The sequence below is a fragment of the Dendrobium catenatum genome, unplaced genomic scaffold (assembly GCF_001605985.2).
Source record: "Dendrobium catenatum unplaced genomic scaffold, ASM160598v2 fragScaff_scaffold_906, whole genome shotgun sequence".
NCBI classification, from domain to species: Eukaryota; Viridiplantae; Streptophyta; class Magnoliopsida; order Asparagales; family Orchidaceae; genus Dendrobium; species Dendrobium catenatum.
In genome coordinates, this window is record NW_021319368.1 from 211,406 (window position 1) to 224,648 (window position 13,243).

At 35.5% G+C, this 13,243-nt stretch overlaps 1 protein-coding gene across 1 annotated transcript; it reads right to left on the bottom strand.

The window, feature by feature from the left end:
* Positions 1 to 973: 973 nt before the first annotated feature.
* Positions 974 to 1,663, bottom strand: LOC110093778. The gene has a single exon (XM_020818763.1). It carries the CDS (start codon positions 1,661 to 1,663, stop codon positions 974 to 976), a length of 690 nt encoding a protein of 229 aa, XP_020674422.1.
* Positions 1,664 to 13,243: the final 11,580 nt, after the last annotated feature.

The following is a 13,243-nucleotide window of genomic DNA, read 5'->3' on the forward strand; positions in this document are numbered from 1 at the left end:
ATCGTGCCAGGTTAACTTGGCACCATGGTAGAGAAAAAACTATTACACGAAGGTAATAGTTCAATTTACATCACTATAGCACAAATTTATTGAGTGCCATTTTTCATGTACCTATTTATATGTAGGTATAAATAGTTTTATGTCATTTTTAGTGGAGTCTTTAAGATCTTATAATATTTAGGTTATTTTATTTATAGGGTTATGTCATTTTTAGTGGAGTCTTGAACTTTGTAATGTCTTGTAATAATTACCCCTTAGAGTAAAGTCTAATGGAGGTTAGGGAAGTGTAAGATACCTTATTTTTGGAGATCTTAGCCTCAATTGTGTAAGAAAATCTATTATGGGAAGGAGTGTGGAGAATATCAACTAATCCTTCTTTGTGACATTTTTTCTTATTCATTTATTTTTATCATGTATAAATTTAATATGATTTTGCTTTCATTGTTGTCCATGTCTTACTAAATCTCTAATTTTTTGTTAAATATTTAAATCGATAGTAAGTAATAATGTAAACACTTGCACTTTAAACTTTTTTTCAATATCTCCCATTCTTCATTTTTTTTTGGAAGCTAATTACAAGTAATAAAGGGATCACATTCCTCCTTGATTAATTTCCACAACAAGGACGGAATGTTATCCAAAGAAGAGCTATCAAAGTAAAAACTTTTTTCCAATGCCAAAGTAGCACAACAATTAGCTACCTTATTACAATTTCTAAAGGCATGATGGAAAATAGCCTTATTGAAGTCATCAAAAGAACAAAGATCCTTTGTCGGCCATCTATCCATATGCCAAATATTTTTCTTGAGAGGCTCTTGAATGAACTTGATAATGTTGATATTATCACTTCAATAATAACCCCTTTGCAATCCAACATCCATTTACAAAGAAATTCCCTAACCGTGATGACAGCAGCTAGCTCAAGCTGAGCTATATCCCAATGTGTCTTATTCTTCCCAAAATCACTGATGTATCAGCCCTTATGGTCCCTAAAAATTCCACCAATTCCAGCTTGATTAGAGCTAATTAAAGAAGCATCCACATTAATTTTAATCCAATCCTTTGGAGGAGGGCACCAAGAATTTTGGGACTCCCTAAGGAGATTAGTGCCCCAGCTTGTAAGAAATGGATTAGAAATATAAGTAGCTAAGAACAATGCATTGGAAACTACCAAAGAGCACGGCAAAGTAGCCTTCTGATGCTTAACATCATTACGATTCCTCCATGGCAAATACACCATGGTGCAGTAAACTCTCACAATTCCAAATTTCTGGGCAGATAAACATTTCAGAACCTGTAAACAATTGTCCAATGATTGAAAAATTGGTATATGGATACCCCATTCACGAATTTTCATAATCACATCCACCATATACTTGCAATGAACCATAATATGCTCATAGGATTCAATGGATTGGCAGCCTCTAGCACAATAATCATATTCAGAAAGCTTACGGTTCTTTAGGAACATATTAGTTGGAATAGCTTTTTTGCCAATCCTCCACCAGAATATATCAACTTTCTTATTCAAATTTAGCTTCAGTACCCAATTGGCAAATCCTTTCTCCTCATCATCACAACTGTAAAAAATGGCAGACTCATGAACCAATGCAGATACAGTTTTCCCCGAACACCATTTCAACAGTTCAACTCTATCCTCCATCTCATAATCAATACTGATTTGGCTAATCAGTAGAATTAGATCCGGATGAAAATCCCTCTATAAAACCGTGTAATTCCATTCACCATTTCTCGTTAACAGCTGATGGACATTGACATTTTCCATAAAATTACAATCCACATAAGTAGGCCACCGGTTAGTGCATTTGTCAAGCAACCAAGTATCATTCAAAACACTGATGTTATTGCCCTTGCCAATCTTCCATCTGACCACATTCTTCAGTAGTCTGCCTCCATCCAGCAAAATACGCCAAGCACTAGAGTTAGCATTTTTAGGAACATCATTCATAATATCATCACCATATTTACATTTCATTGTTCTATGAAACAATGAATCCGGTTTTTGTAAAAAATTCCATGCCAATTTGGATCTAAGAGATCCAATTCTAAGTAATGGAGAATGCAAACCCAAACCACCCAAACTCCTTGGTTTGCAAAACTCTTCCCAAGCAACATAATGCATTCCTTTAGATCCATCTTTCTTATTCCATATAAAATTTCTACAAAGCTTTTCAAGCTCATGAAGAACCCTTTTGGGAACTAATGAATGAGTAATCAAATAATTTGGCATAGAAAGCAAAGAACTTTCAATAAGGATGAGTTTACCTCCCAAAGAAAGGGACTTCTTACTCTAAGCATTAAGCCTATCCATAACATTGCTGAGAAGCTCCTGAAAATCTGCCATCTTGGGTCTTTTAAGCGACATATTCACTCCTAAATATTTCATTTCCTTAACCATCTTAGTTCCAAGCACCTTAGTAATCTTCTTACTTAAATTGTTCTTAACCATCTTGCCAAACATAACTTGAGATTTGCTGAAGTTTACTTTTTGACCAGTCCAATTGCAAAAATCTTCCACAATAATCTTCATAGACTTTGCCAAGGTAGTAGAAGCAAGGGAAAAGATTAACACATCATCTGTATACAGAAGATGTGTAATCCTTGGACCTCTGGAAGAAATCTGAATGCCAAGAGAATCACCTCTTTGTGCCACGGAATTTGACAGCAATTGGGAACACAAGATAAAGAGGTAAGGTGATAATGGGCATCCTTGACGGAACCCACTATTAGCTTTAACCCACTTGGAATTAATTCCATTAATGCTAATGAAAAACCTCACATCAATAACACATTCCAAAAGAAGGTTAGAAAAATGAGAAGGGAATCCATACCACTTTAGAATTTGAAGAAGTGTTGCCCATCCCATACTATAGGCTTGCTCCATATCTAATTTAAATGCCATCATCCCCTTCTTGTTCTTGGATACTTTAAACTTATGAAAAATCTCTTGATCCAAAAGACAGTGTTCTGAAATAGATCTTCCATGAATAAATGCCATTTGTTCTTCCGAAATCAACCTGGAAATTGCCTTTTTCAATCTATTCACAAGCATAGATGCAACAATCTTATAATTCGTTCGGCAAAGGCTTATAGTCCTATAATTTGCCGGAACCATAGGATTCTTGATTTTGGAAATCAAGACAATCAGTGTATCTTTCCACTCCTTACACATAATACTAGATTTAAAAAAATTATTGACAACATTCCATAATGTCTCCCATACAATGCTCTAGTAACTTTTGTAAAAAGAGGACGTAATACCATCTATACCAGGAGACTTATTATTACCTTACTAGAATACCGAACATTGCAGCTCATTCACAGAAAAATCCTCACTAAACATTGCAATATCTTCAGCTGAGATCACCTGTTCCTCTGAAACCGCAGGCCAGCCTGTTAAAATACACTTCTTATGTAGCCATTTCTTTTCAAAGTAGTCATAAAAAACCTTTTGAATTTGATCATCTTCAACCAACAACGTATTGGACTCATCCTTAATTTGATTAATTCGATTTCCATTCCTTCGAGCAGTTGCAAAATTGTGGAAAAGTTCGGAATTCATATCACCCTCTTCATGCCATCTAGCTTTGGCTCTTTGGTTCCACCATGTAGAAAGCCTTCTTAAAGTAACATTAAACTCATGTACTTTATTACGAAGAAATAAAAGATCCTCATCAGTCCAATTCTCCCCCATAGCCTCCTTCTTTTGAAGATCAAGGATCTCCCCTTTCAACTTTTCCTTTAAACTGTTCAAGTCCTTACACTTATTTTTGTTCCAAAAAATAGAGCTTTTAATGTTCTTCTAGTTTTCTTTTGCAATACTTCATTTTCATTCCCAAGATCCTTCTTATTCCAAGAGTGAGAACAATACTTTTACAAGCCGGGTAGGACCTCCAAGTGTCCTCAAACCTGATAACCTTTGATTTGAACCGAACACTAGCATCCAATTTAAGAGCAATTGGACTATGATTTGAAGCTATTCTGGCCAAGTGTCTAATAACAGCTAACGAAATCTTCTGCATAGCAATTGAGTTTAGCAGGCATCTGTCCAACCTTTCCCAAATCCGAGAAGTCCCCTCCTTATTGTTACACCAAGTAAACCTTGGCCTAATATGTCCAATGTCATGAAAATCAGAGTTCATCATAAACTCTTTCATCTCCTTAGGTCCCTTAGAGAATAGGAACCTTTTACCCCCTCTTTTATCTTCCTTACTCAAGATACAGTTAAAGTCACCTCCAATGATGGTAGGAAGTGAATCCTCCATCCAATATTCAAGTTGCTTCCATAAGCTACTTCTCTCCATACAACATCTACTACCATAGACAGTTGCAACTTTCCAAATCCCCAAATTAGGAATCACAAGATTACCAACAATAACCTGAGAAGAAGTTTCCTTTACCTCAAAAGATACCAACTACCTGTTCCACATAACCAAAATCCCACCTGAAGTTCCAATTGCTGGGAGATGCCAATACTCTCAATCCTGCCCAATAAAGCAATCAATCTCCCTCCTATCCATGCTTGAAAGCTTGGTCTCCATAAGACCAATAAAGAATACATTTTGATCTCTCACCACCTCCTTCAAATATAGGGAAGCCTCTTTCTTTCTAGCCCCCCTGAATTCATTTAAACAATTAAAGGGGATTTCTCCCCATTAATGGAACTCACTCTTCCATCCCTTTTTTTTTCTTCTTAAAATCTTGTTCAACTGACCCTAAGGATCTCAATTCTTTGGCTAACTTGATCTTGGCAGCACCACTTTGAGACCCCACACCCAATTGAATAAGTTCTGTATCTGCAACATCCATATCTACCTTCTTTAATTTTCCATCTTCTTCAGTCTGGCCATTGTCTTCATCTACAGAAAACTCAGATAAAGCAGAAAATCTGTTTAATTAGCTGAACCTCTGAAGGTTTAATAACCTCAAATCTCTCAGCTGCCGGCTCAATTATTGGATCAAGGACAGGCTTTTCAACAACAACCTCTGCAACTTTCTTCACTTGATTTTCCTTCTGGAAAACATTTAACTGGCTGTTATTTACCCTGTTTTCCACCTTGGCCTTCTCCCCAATTATTTTCCTATTAACCACCTTGTTTTTAACCATCCGTCTATTTTTAAACTGTACATGGATCCATGGGCCAAATTCTGAAGTAGTTATAGACTTCTTCCCATCTGTCATCCTTTTACTATCTTCTTCATTAGCAGCTACCGTCTTCCCACTCTTTTGATCTTGAATACCAAGAGAGACATTCTCTGGACAAGAATTAACTTCATGTCCCACTTTTCCACATTGATAACATAGAAGATCAATCTTCTTGTACTCCACTCGTTGGAAGAACTTTCCAGCCGAGCCCTCTACCCAAACACCATTTAACAAATTTTTCTCCAACTCAAGCCTAATGCAGATCCGAGCAAACTCACGTTTAACCCAACGGAAAGTATTGCCATCAAAATACATTGGTGTTCCGAAACAAGAAGCAATTCTTTCCAAATTATCCTCATCCCAACAATATAATGGCAAGCTCGGAAGTCTGATCCAAACTGGAGCTGAAATACCCTTTAAAGAGTTGGGATCAAATGCAGGACACCATTTGTCCATACCAACAATGAATCTACTCACATACCATAGACCTCCATTCAAAATTTCTTAAACCGATCTCCCATTCTTCATTAAATGCATACATTGGTCGTTTATGTAGTTAATATCTCGTATGATATTTAGCCTCAATGGAGGAATATTGGAATAAGGAGTAATGAAATGGATTTTTGGAATTCTTAGACATAAGATGTTGAAATTTCTAGACTCTATGGAGATAATATAATTATAGGAAGGCCTTAAATTCTCCTTTTCATCCCTACTAGATTGATAGAGATCTAGGGATGTACATGCTCTGATCAACATCTAAAATAAAGAACAACATTTGGAAAACTATGATGTCTTCATTCATTAGTCCAACATATTTAATTTCCATTAGTATCAAATTTTCTTACAAGTTTTTACTACATGGGAAAAACTAAAAATATAATTTTTTTACACTCAATAGGATAATTGTACATTTATATTAAAAAATAGTAGCTTGATTAAAATTAAGAAGAACACTTTCATGTCGATTGGCACTCTCCACTATGACTTCATTATTTAATTCAACAAATATACTTATGTTATTTAAGTGTTCTTTCATAAATTTTATATCAAAGAAAATCTTATCTCCTCATCAATCAAAGTAAGCACCAACTAAAGCTCACATCAAATTTTGGGCATCGTTGTTGAGTAAGTAATGTATGTTTTACAAATTTAACTATTTTTTAAAGCATGTGCATATTTAAACCTACTTGTATCCTTAATCTTTAATTTTGTTCTACATAATTAAATTTTGAGAAAAGCCAAAAAAAAAATTAGATGATTTAGCTTGTGATTTTTTTTTAATTGTTTCATCATTGTTGCATGCCTTGTAGAATTAGTAATAAGCCCTTGTTTTTTTTTTTTTTTTTTTTAAAAAAATTAATCAAAAAAAATTTGAAAAGAATGCATCAAACAGCATTAAAGAAAGAGATAAAAAGCTATTACAAGACTAATGACTCATAACCATTGATTCCTCCTTTAATATAGACATAAATAAAGGAGGAATCTTATTCATACTAACATCGTCCCAAATAAAAGAGGAAAAGATACCATAGTTAGCACTTAAGTCCGCTAACTTATTACAACATCTATCAACACAATTGAAAATGATGTTATTAAATTCATTAAACATATGAATATTTCCATACCTTGTATCTCTGTTTTGCTTGGCCTCCTTCAAAATTTTTTTTTAAGAGATGCAACTTGCATTGAGTAACAAAGAAACTAATTACAATTGTCAAAAGGATGACACTCCTCCTTGATTAAATTTAACAACAAGGATGGAATGTTATCCAAGGAAAAGCTAGTAAGAATCTTATGACATTGATATTATCACCTTCTATGATGATTCCCTTGTATTTAAACATCCAATCCTTCAACATCGCCTTGATAGATTGTGTGGCCAATAATTTCAAAGCAGATATATCCCAATGTATATACGGTTTCCCAAATGCTAGTAGGAATCATCCTTTATGATCACGGAAAACTCCTCCAATTCTAGCTTTATATGAGAAAGTAATGTAGCATCTACATTTATGTTAAGCCAATCGGGTGGAGGGGGTGGAAATGAGTATTAGACAACCTAGAAGGTTGGTTGACATCCCATTTACCCGAAATTCTTCCATTCCCTTGAGCAGAGAATGAAGCATAACTTATTGCTTTTGAAGCTATGATCAAAGAGCTATCTTCCTTCCCATTATGTGTAAAATTATTTCTTGATTTCCAAGTGAAATAAACCACCAAACAGTTTAGATTAATCAAGAAGGGAGTTTGAGTTGAAAGATGCTTATAGCAATCTGCCAAAGATTGGAATTCCTGAAATACAAAACACCATTACTTGATTTATTTAAGAACTTCCTTCAGCTTCTCACAGTTAACTACAATATGATCTCTGTCTTCAATTGCATTACAGCTCCTTGGGCATAGATTATCCCTTTGCAATCTTCTGTGTTCAAGGAATTCGTAAGTAGAAAGGCCATTGTTGAAAATTCTTCACCATAGTGTCTCTACCTTTTGGTTTAGCTTGGCTTTTTTCAACCAGTTCCAAAACTAGTTCGGTTCTATTTGATTTACCAAAAATTCAAAAACCATGGAAGATAAAGTTCTTCCATTGTACTGGTACATAAGTTCCAAAGAATCTTCATTCAACCCGCTTGGTACAATGGTCTATAAGATCAGACTAATCAAATCTTCCCCCATGAATCTTCTCATGTTTTCCACATCCCAACTTCCATTATGGAAGAAGTTGGAAACAATGAATCTGCTGCAGTCTAGAGGTGTAATAAAGGTTGGCCATTTGGCAATTTTTTTGTCCAAGATCCATATATCATTGACAACATAAATGTCACTCCCATTAGCCACCCTCCATCTGATAAATGGCCTTAACGACTTGCCTCCCATCTTCAGAATTTTTCAAGCTAGAGAACCCAAATTTTTACTATCTAGCTTTTCCAACAGATTTCCATACTTAGGATAAAAAACTTTGTGAATAAAAGAATCTTTATCATTCATATATTTCCTTGCAATTTTGGATCTCAATGAACCAACTTTAGTAGAGCAAGAGTGAAGAGCTCTACCTCCCCATTTGGTTGGCAAGCACATAGTGAACCAATTGACATAATGAATGTTGTTTCTACCATTAGCTTTGTTCCAAATATAACTTCTACAAATTTTGTCTACTTCATCAAGAATACTTTTAGGAACAAGGGAGCTAGTGCAATGAAATGTAGTGAAAGATAACAAAATAGTTTTTTGTTAGAAGGACCTTTCCAGCAAACAAAATCATTCTTCCAACCCAAATGTTTGTCATTTTCAAGGCTTTATCAATAATGAAAAGAAAGTCTTCTTTGACTAACCTTCTCATAGCAAGTTTAACTCCAAGGTAAGTTAACTGTTTTGCTGATTTGAATCCTATCACTCGGCCAATAGACCTCCTCATCCTTCTTCTTAATTTTTTGCTGAAAATCATAGATGATTTACTTATATTGATGGACAGACCTATCCAATTGCAGAAGTTGGCCAAAACAGATTTTATCTCCTTTGTTGCTTTGAGAGTAGCTTCCGAGAAGTTTATCACAACATCTGCATATAACAAGTAAGAAATAGAAGGACCATTTGCACATATACGAACTCCAAATGAATCACCTCTTTATTTGAAAGCATTTGATAATAATTGTGCACAAAGGATGAAAAGATATGGAGACAAGGGACAACCTTGTCTAAAGCCACAATGTCCATCTATCCAATTTCACAAGCTACCATTGATGGAAATAGAGAATTTAGTTTTTGAATACATTCTAAAATCAATTTAGAGAAGTAACAAGGAAAACCAAAGTAGTTCAAAGCTTTTTCCAAGGTTAACCAACCCATGGAATCATAAGCTTGTTCCATGTCAACTTTGAAAGAGACAAAGCCTTTTAAGGAATTAGAAATCCTTAATTTATGCATGACCTCTTGAGCTATTAACACATGATCGGATAATGATATTTCCTTGATGAAAGCCGCTTGCTCTTTTGAGATCTATTTAGGTATGATAGGAGTCAATCTATTAATAAGAATTTTTGTCACCAATTTGTAAACCGAATTACATAAGCTAATTGGTCTATAATTAAAGAGAGTTAACATATTACTGACTTTGGGAACCAGTACAATTATTGTCTCCTTCCATTTGGGATCCATTCTAGAAGTTTTAAAAAAACTCTTTAAGGTATTCCACAAATCAATTTTGATCATCTCCCAATTGGCTTTAAAAAATGAGAAGGTTATACCATCTATACCTGGGGAGATGTTGTTACCAGTTTGTTTGAGAGCTTCAGCCATTTCTTCAATCATGAACTCTTTGCTCAGATTACTTCTATCCTCCTCATCAAGGCAACTCCAAGTGCTTGACCATTCTTCTAGACTGCAGTAGCGATATCTCCATTTCTCCTTGAAATGTTCAATCAAGACATTTTGAATAAGAGTATGTTCCTCCACCACTTCCCCCACTCCATTCTTAATCATAGAAATGAAGTTGGAATTCCTTCTGGCTGAGGCATATGCTTGAAAAAAAATTGAATTTCGGTCTCCCTCCGTCATCCACTTTACCTTAGCCCTTTGTCTCTACCATGTGTCTAGCCGGGCAAGGGTAGAATTTAGTTCTTCCACCTTTGATTTCAGCAGCCATCAATCTTCTTCCGATAAATCTCCTTCATAGGCTTCCTTCAATTGAAGCTCCTCTATTTGAATCAGTAATTCCTTCTTGAGGGATAAAAGATTTTGCATCTTTGCCTTGCTCCAATAATAGAGAGCCTTGAGAGAGTTTTTTAGTTTACTGTTTAGAACATTGGTTGAATTGCCTTTATAATTTATTCTCCAAACTTTCTCCACCATAGCCACGGAAGCTTTGTTAGAGGCCCAAACATCCTCATACATTAGGATCTTCTTGCTTACTTGGTGAACTGTAAGGTTTAATATGATCGGACAGTGGTCTGAAGCCACCCGAGCCAAATGACTTACAAGGAAACAATTATTAGTAGATAGAGCAGCCGAGTTTAGGAAACATCTGTCTAGTCTCTCAAGGATGCGGTCCACCCCTTTATTATTATTGCACCATGTGAATTTTGGCCCCACAAATCCTACTTCATGGAAGTCATTGTTTGCAAGGAAGGTCTTCATTTATTTGGTTCCAAGGGAAAGTTTGAATCTACTCCCTCCCCTCTTGTCATCACATGATAGAATACAATTGAAGTCTCCTTCTATGATCATAGGTACCTCCTTGGAGGCAAAGAATTCCAGTCTTTTCCAAAGCATTCTCCTTACATAAACATCCTTGTTGCCATAAATTAAAGCTATCCTCTATACACCTTTATTGAGCACCTCGAAGTCCCCCACAATGAATTGTGAAGAGGATTCTAAAACCTGAAAAGAAGCATTGTTTGATCTCCAAATCACAAGAATACCTCCTGATAGCCCTTCTGAAGGAACATGAAAGAAATCCCATTCAGAACCAATAAGTTGATCCACATCCTTTCTTTCAAAAGAAGTGATTTTGGTTTCCAATAAACTAATAAAAAAGACCCCATGTTCTTTAACAAACTCTTTCAAGTATAGAGAAGCTCTTCTCTTCCTAGCTCCTCTACAATTCAAAAATTCTATGGATGAGTTCATTGAATAAGAGGGGATGAAGACCCCAATTTATCTTTGATTTCATTATCGATTCTCCTACTCCTAGGAGTTATGTTAATAGGGCATAAACCTTTTAATTGTTTAGTACCTTTCTTCTTAGTGGTAGATGATTCTCCATCCTTAGTTTCATTACTCAACTTGAATTCTTTGTTGCTGACATTATTTTCTTTTGAGACTTGTAATAATCTTCCCTTATCTTCACACAATAAATTCTCAACCACTTATGAAGATGTAATTTCACCTTCCTCTACTAATTCATCCAGGATGTTAAATTTGTTAACAGAGGTAATGTTAGAGGAATGAACATTCATACCTTTAACATCTTTGAATGCCAGGTGGACCTCCTTTTCGGATTAAGGATCTAGAATGACTTCCTCTGTATGATTACCCGGATCCTCCACATTTGATGTTTTCACAACTTTTATTGCCTTCCATACAGGCTGGTTATTACCAGTAGCAACTTTGTTTACCGTTCTTTGCTTATTATCCCGGAAGAAGGAATTCTTGCTAGTGTTTTTAAAATTTCTTTTCCTGTCATAATTGACCTGAAGCTAGGGGCCAATCCAATTTTTTCTGCATTTGGAGCTACTACTTTTGCTATTTTACTAACATTCAAGCTGCCATCAGCCAGTTCCTTTGAAATCTCATTAGTTACCTTTGAAACATTGGTTTCATTTGGTTGTTTTTCCAAGCAAGAGTTCTTATTATGGCCAATTTTTCCACAACCAAAAATAGAAATCTGGGATCCTTTCATACTCTATTTTTTGAAACAATTTTCCCAAGCTTCCTTCCACCCAAATTCCAATGGGTAAGTTAGTGTCCAAATTAAGTCAAACACAAACCCTTCCAAACTCCCTTCTACCCCATTGGAACAAATTGCCGTCAATCATGAGGGGTATTCCAACCATAGAGGCAATTATGTAAATGTTAATTTCATCCCAACATTGAAGTGGGAGGTAAGGAAGTCTTATCCAAATAGGTGCACTCAAGCCTTTTAAGGATGTCGGATTGAAGCTTGCAGACCACTTGTCCATCCCAATGATCTTGCCATTTACAAACCAAGGGCCATTAGAGTAGACTGCCTCCATTGATTCTTTATCGTAAAAGGAACAAAGCACCCAATCCAATCCTAACATTGTTAGATGAAACTTCCCATAGGATGTCCATTGTCTTCTGAGTTTGGTACTAACCATAGGAAAATTAAATTTTTCTTCAAAAAACCTTGCTCACAATTGAGTTTTGAAGTCTTTTAGAATTTTCCATTACCTTGTCTTCATGTAGTTTAACTGTAGTTCCATCTTCTGATAAAAAATCTCCTAATTCTAGATGAACTACCTTTATATGTTCCTTCTTGCTCCAAGAGTTTTGTTGGTTATTTTGTTTTGGTCTTTCTGTAACTTCATTCATAGATTCCTTGCATAATCCAAAATCTCCATTGTTGCATTCACGTACTTTCTCCATGTCAAATTTATTTAATTCTTGAATTGTAATGTCTACTGTCTCAACATTTTCCAGAGAAACCTTTTTTGTTTCAACCACAGCATGACCCAGATCACGCTCTACACCATTCATCTTTACAGAGGCATTTTGTAAAATAGGTTCTTTACCATCGTTTGTATTTCCTTCTGTCACCATCTTAGGAAATGACTTTGACGATGGAGAAGCTTCACCAATCTGTAAGATTCCAGGAAATCCGCTTTTCCTCAGATGCACAATGGATTCATTATCAGCTATCACACCTTTTATTTTCCCTTCCACTTCAGGAGCTTTTTTGGAAGGCATAATAGATCCTCCTTCATTGATTACTAATGACATTACCATATGCAGTTTAGCCTTTGAACCTTGAATAAAGCTTGGTTGGATGTCTCCGAATGTACGCGGAGACAAGGAAAATGACCGAACTGGTCCATGAGAATTACCAATGGTGGAGCATCGAGCCTCCACTGACCCATTGGGAATGGGTGGCCGGCAACCCTCCATCGCCATAAGCTTGAGCAGAAAACCCACATAATCAAAATTTGAAAATCAGCCGCAAAAACAAATTTTCTCTTAAAGCTTCTCTCTCTAGCTTCCCACTCTCACAAGTAATAAGCCCTTATTATTTGACCAAGAAATCAAGAAGACCATTACAAAAATTTTAAAAAATATAAAGATTTAAGAGATATCTGACTAGTGTATGATCAAGACTATTTTGACCTCTTAGAGAATGTGCTAACCTTGTAGTACAAGGAACCCATCAGAGTATTAATCGGCCTACTATCTAAGTTAATAACTTTGAATTGAAACTTGCGATAACTCAAATGGTTCAAAAATTTTAGTTTTGGGTAATTTCTCTCTCGAAGATCTCAAGTTGTATTTTGCAAGTTTTTTTTGAAATATAAACAATATTTAAGTATAATGGTGTTGGTGATAATGCCATTAGACTTCGAT